Genomic DNA, 4,079 nt, shown 5'->3' with positions numbered 1-4,079 from the left:
AAACATTGTTGTATAGATATGTTTATAAAACACCACATTGTACCGCATTTTCCTTTTACTTTAAACAAATATATATATATTTTTAAGAAGTTTATTACAGTTTAACACAGTGGCTTCCCGGTGCCATCACAGAAGCTTCACACTTCATTAAGGCCAGCGATGTGTGAAGCTTTTATGCACTTGTGTGTGTGTACGACAGCGCTGCGTCTGGAGGATACAGGGTAACTAATAGGCACCCCTGTACAAAAAGTCCCTCTCAAAACAGAATCAAATCATTCACACGGAAACATCCTATAATATATTCAAACAGCTGGGAGGTGTTGTCTGTTGTCTCAGTGTCAAATGAAAGAGAACGAACAAACATCTGGCAGGGCATTTTCCTGCTCCACAGCTCTACTTCCAATTATACTTAACAAACTGACTGATAAGCTTACAGCGACTTCAGTAAATCACATAGTAAATAAGGTTCAACCTAATGTCACATATCTATGTGGTGGTATCCTTGATTCTTGCCTCAGGAGGGACAAAAGTCTGTCCTCTACTTCCACCTAGTGGTCAAAAATGAAACAGTCCACTTTATTAAATGACTATTACCAGTTTATTGCTCAGTAAATTTACTAAAAAATAGTTATGATACATTTTTTTGTATGAAAACATTATTTTATGATATAATTTAAATAATTTTGTTTAAGTGAAATTTGCAAATATTAACAATTTATGAATATAAGATAACGATTTAATTCCAATTTTGAAGGATTCAAATATGTTAAAAGTTGTTTGACTATTTTTCTCCACCTCACTTTTAAAAAGTTTGTTAGTTAAAAAAAAAATTCAAAACAAGACTCATGTTGAAAAAGCTGTAATTCATCTTCAAACTAAAATGTATTAAAATAAAATCGTATCTGTGACTGTGTGTTTCTGCCAGTGCTGGAACATTACACTGCTGCTAAATTTGATTAATGAGCCAAAATTGCAGAAGCAATCATGAAGTTGTTACAGCCATGTTGGTTGAAACTGACAATTTAACAAGAACAGTTTCAAGACTAAAAGCTGTAATTTAGGTTATAACAATTATAATTTATAAAATGTTGTTTTATGTTTATTTAATTGGCTTACACTTGAAAGTAGCAAACAAAACAACCAAATAAAGAGCAAAAATAACATTAAAGCTGCACACAGTGTTGTTCAAATATATCTTAGGTAAAACAGTATGTAATCTTTTATGTTATTTTTGAGGGATGCGTTTGTTTTTGCAGAGCAAAATAGCAAAATAAATATTGTTTAATTACCTGATCATATATTATATTTCAAATAGTAATTTTTTAAGCAGGAAAAACTGAACTTTGGTGAATACTAAGTTCAAACTTTATACAAAAACTGCATAATTTTGGGGAAATGTTTGTGTTCTTCCAAAGGGGTCTAATTAATTAAGTCATGTATCAATCAAAAAGTGGATACTTACAAGTTATTTACATAAATTCCATAGTGTTTTACTTTTATTTTCCTGCCATGTTTCTCTAAAAAAAGTACTATATGAGGACATACCAATAAATAAAAGTGTATTCATTTAAATAAGTAAAATGAAGACGTAATGCTTTCAATTGTAAATTGTAGCTTTGGCAGATAATTTCTGTACTTCAAAAAATATTTACTTTCTGTGAACTGACTGTATGTATGAAGCTACTTTAAATCTTTGTAAATATACCTATGAAAAAAATAAGGAATTCAAATTTATTAGAGGAGTTAGTTATTTTTTAAAATAAGTCTTGTCTATTTTATTTATTTGTTTATTTATTTTTTTTGGATTGGTGTGAATTTATTCTTAGAATACCAATACACCAAGTAAAAACAATGACAAACCTTTAAACTAAATAAAGTCAAAACATTTCATAGCATTTGATTTTATTTATTTAAATAAGTTAAAATTATTTAATAATGCAAAAACAATCGCGTGATATATAGAATGTAAAGGCAAATTAACGAAGATGTAAGGGGATAACCGCAAAATTTTAAATTTCACCCCAAAAAGTTTAAAATTTAAATAATTGTTCCAGTTTGCTTAAATAAATTGTTGGTAGAAAAATGGGCAAAAGTAAAACTTTTAGCACGTATTTTAAGAGGACTGTAATCGACAAATAAACAGTCGGTGGCGTTCATGGTAAATAATCTTATTGACGTTATCTGGTGAGACAAAACTTCTTTAATTACCTTTTAACATCCTGCTTGTTGTCGTCCGTCGTTCCTTTTCAGTCAGGCATTATTGAAGGCCAGCTACCGTGCAGGCGAAGGACCCCACAGCGCCAAGATGGCGGCGCCCTTGCCAGACGCCGGGGAGTTTGAAACCTGGTTAAATGAGCGATTAGATAGTCTGGAAGTGGATCGGGAGGTGTACGGGGCTTACATTCTGGGGATCCTACAAGAAGAAGAGAGCGACGAGGAGAAAGAAGACGCTCTTCGCGGGATTTTATCGGCGTTTCTGGTGAATCTTCGAGCCAGCATGTCGTTTTCTCTTCTGCTGTCTCTCTTCACGGCGCTGATGTCAGCTGTTATTTGTGGAGCGAAAACTCGTGAGATGTTTACACAGCTAATATTATGCTAAAGGTTGCGTTAGAATTACGACCTAATATTGTGTTTAAATGATACTGTTGTGATCCATCCATAGAGCAGATCAGCAACTTTGCTGATTTAGTATCTAAGCTGATTTTACTTTACTTTTGTCCTACATTCAAACATTATATAATGTTCAATAACAGCAGATTGAACCAAATAAAAATATATACACTCAGTTAGCTTACTTCTCTTCTTGGCCTTTTGTTTTCTGTATGATTACATCATCATAATAGTTCCTTTTTCCACATTCTAGGTACAGACTAAAATAAACCTAATAAAATGTGAAATGTGCTTAAAGAGATGAGTTTGGGGAGTAACTATGTGCTTTAACCAAACTTCTTAAAATCAGTGACAATATTTGACAAAGACAGAATAATCTAAAACTCAAAACAGTACTTAATAATCAGATTTTTTTTATAGAATTTGTTGATGATAGTTATTAATTTTTCTTTTCTTTTCCTTTGGTCAGGAAGAGGATGCCATGGAAGATGTCTGCAAACAGATCATCCAGCAGTGGGCAGACTATTCAAGCCGATCAGCAGCCATGAAAAATGCAGATGGTATTTAACTGTAATTCAGATGGATTATTTTGTAATAAATAGGCGTCACCACGTCAACAGTTCGAACATCACTATTTATTTATCCTATCAAACTAATTTAAATGAGAACTACAAGGTAAAAATAAGATCTGACATTAGAAATCTATTTAAAAACATTTATGAAAATGCATTTTATTACATTAGTTTGACCAATAATGAGCTCAAAATGTTTACTTTTTAAGTTGTACTTATAAAAATGAGAAAGTATTCTACATATCAAATTTGTACCAATTTGTGCTAAACCTTTCAACTTAAGGAACTCCAATATTTCACTGTTTGGTGTTTTTGATGTAAGAAAACTAGTAAAAAAAAACCAAAACGTTTTATTTCAAGTAGATTCAGACCAAAGTTGAAGTTTAAATGACAAATAAGTCTTGTACAAAAAGTAAGTACTTTTAAAGTCTAAATGTCTTTTGTGTTTTCCCCTCCAGCTGAGGTCCAGGCCATCGCCAGCTTGATAGAAAAGCAAGCGCAGATAGTGGTGAAACAGAAGGAAGTCTCTGAGGAGTCAAAGAAGAGGAAAGAGGCTCTACTGGCTCAATATGCCAACATAACAGACGAGGAGGAATATCCTTCACTGAATAATAACTGTTACTTTGCAGAAATAGTTTCATCTTTATCTATGCAGATTAGGGCTGCCATGATTAGTCAACTAATCGACTATTAAAATAGTTGACGACTGATTTAATAGTCGATTAGTCGTTACTTTATATTATTTGGAGTCAGAGTATGGTAGTAATGGTATCATGCTAGCTTTTTGGATTATTTTGGCATTTATTAAGATTTTTCAGGCTATTTTGGAGTTTAGCTAATATTTCAGCTACATGCTAGCTGTTTTGGTTAACCTATGTTTTTTTTTTTGGCTTGTAG

At 32.3% G+C, this 4,079-nt stretch overlaps 1 protein-coding gene across 1 annotated transcript in view; it reads left to right on the top strand.

Annotated features, from left to right (window-relative positions):
* Nucleotides 1–2,264: 2,264 nt before the first annotated feature.
* Nucleotides 2,265–4,079, top strand: part of ccdc43 (coiled-coil domain containing 43) — a 3,346-nt gene continuing 1,531 nt past the window's right edge. Inside the window, exons 1-3 of the mRNA XM_024273052.2 lie at nt 2,265–2,479; nt 3,080–3,170; nt 3,641–3,776. Coding sequence (XP_024128820.1) covers nt 2,306–2,479; nt 3,080–3,170; nt 3,641–3,776 — 401 coding nt within the window. The 5' untranslated portion in view covers nt 2,265–2,305. The remainder of the gene's footprint in view (nt 2,480–3,079; nt 3,171–3,640; nt 3,777–4,079) is intronic.

Source organism: Oryzias melastigma, linkage group LG8 (assembly GCF_002922805.2).
Source record: "Oryzias melastigma strain HK-1 linkage group LG8, ASM292280v2, whole genome shotgun sequence".
NCBI classification, from domain to species: Eukaryota; Metazoa; Chordata; class Actinopteri; order Beloniformes; family Adrianichthyidae; genus Oryzias; species Oryzias melastigma.
This window is presented reverse-complemented; position numbering and strand designations above follow the sequence as displayed.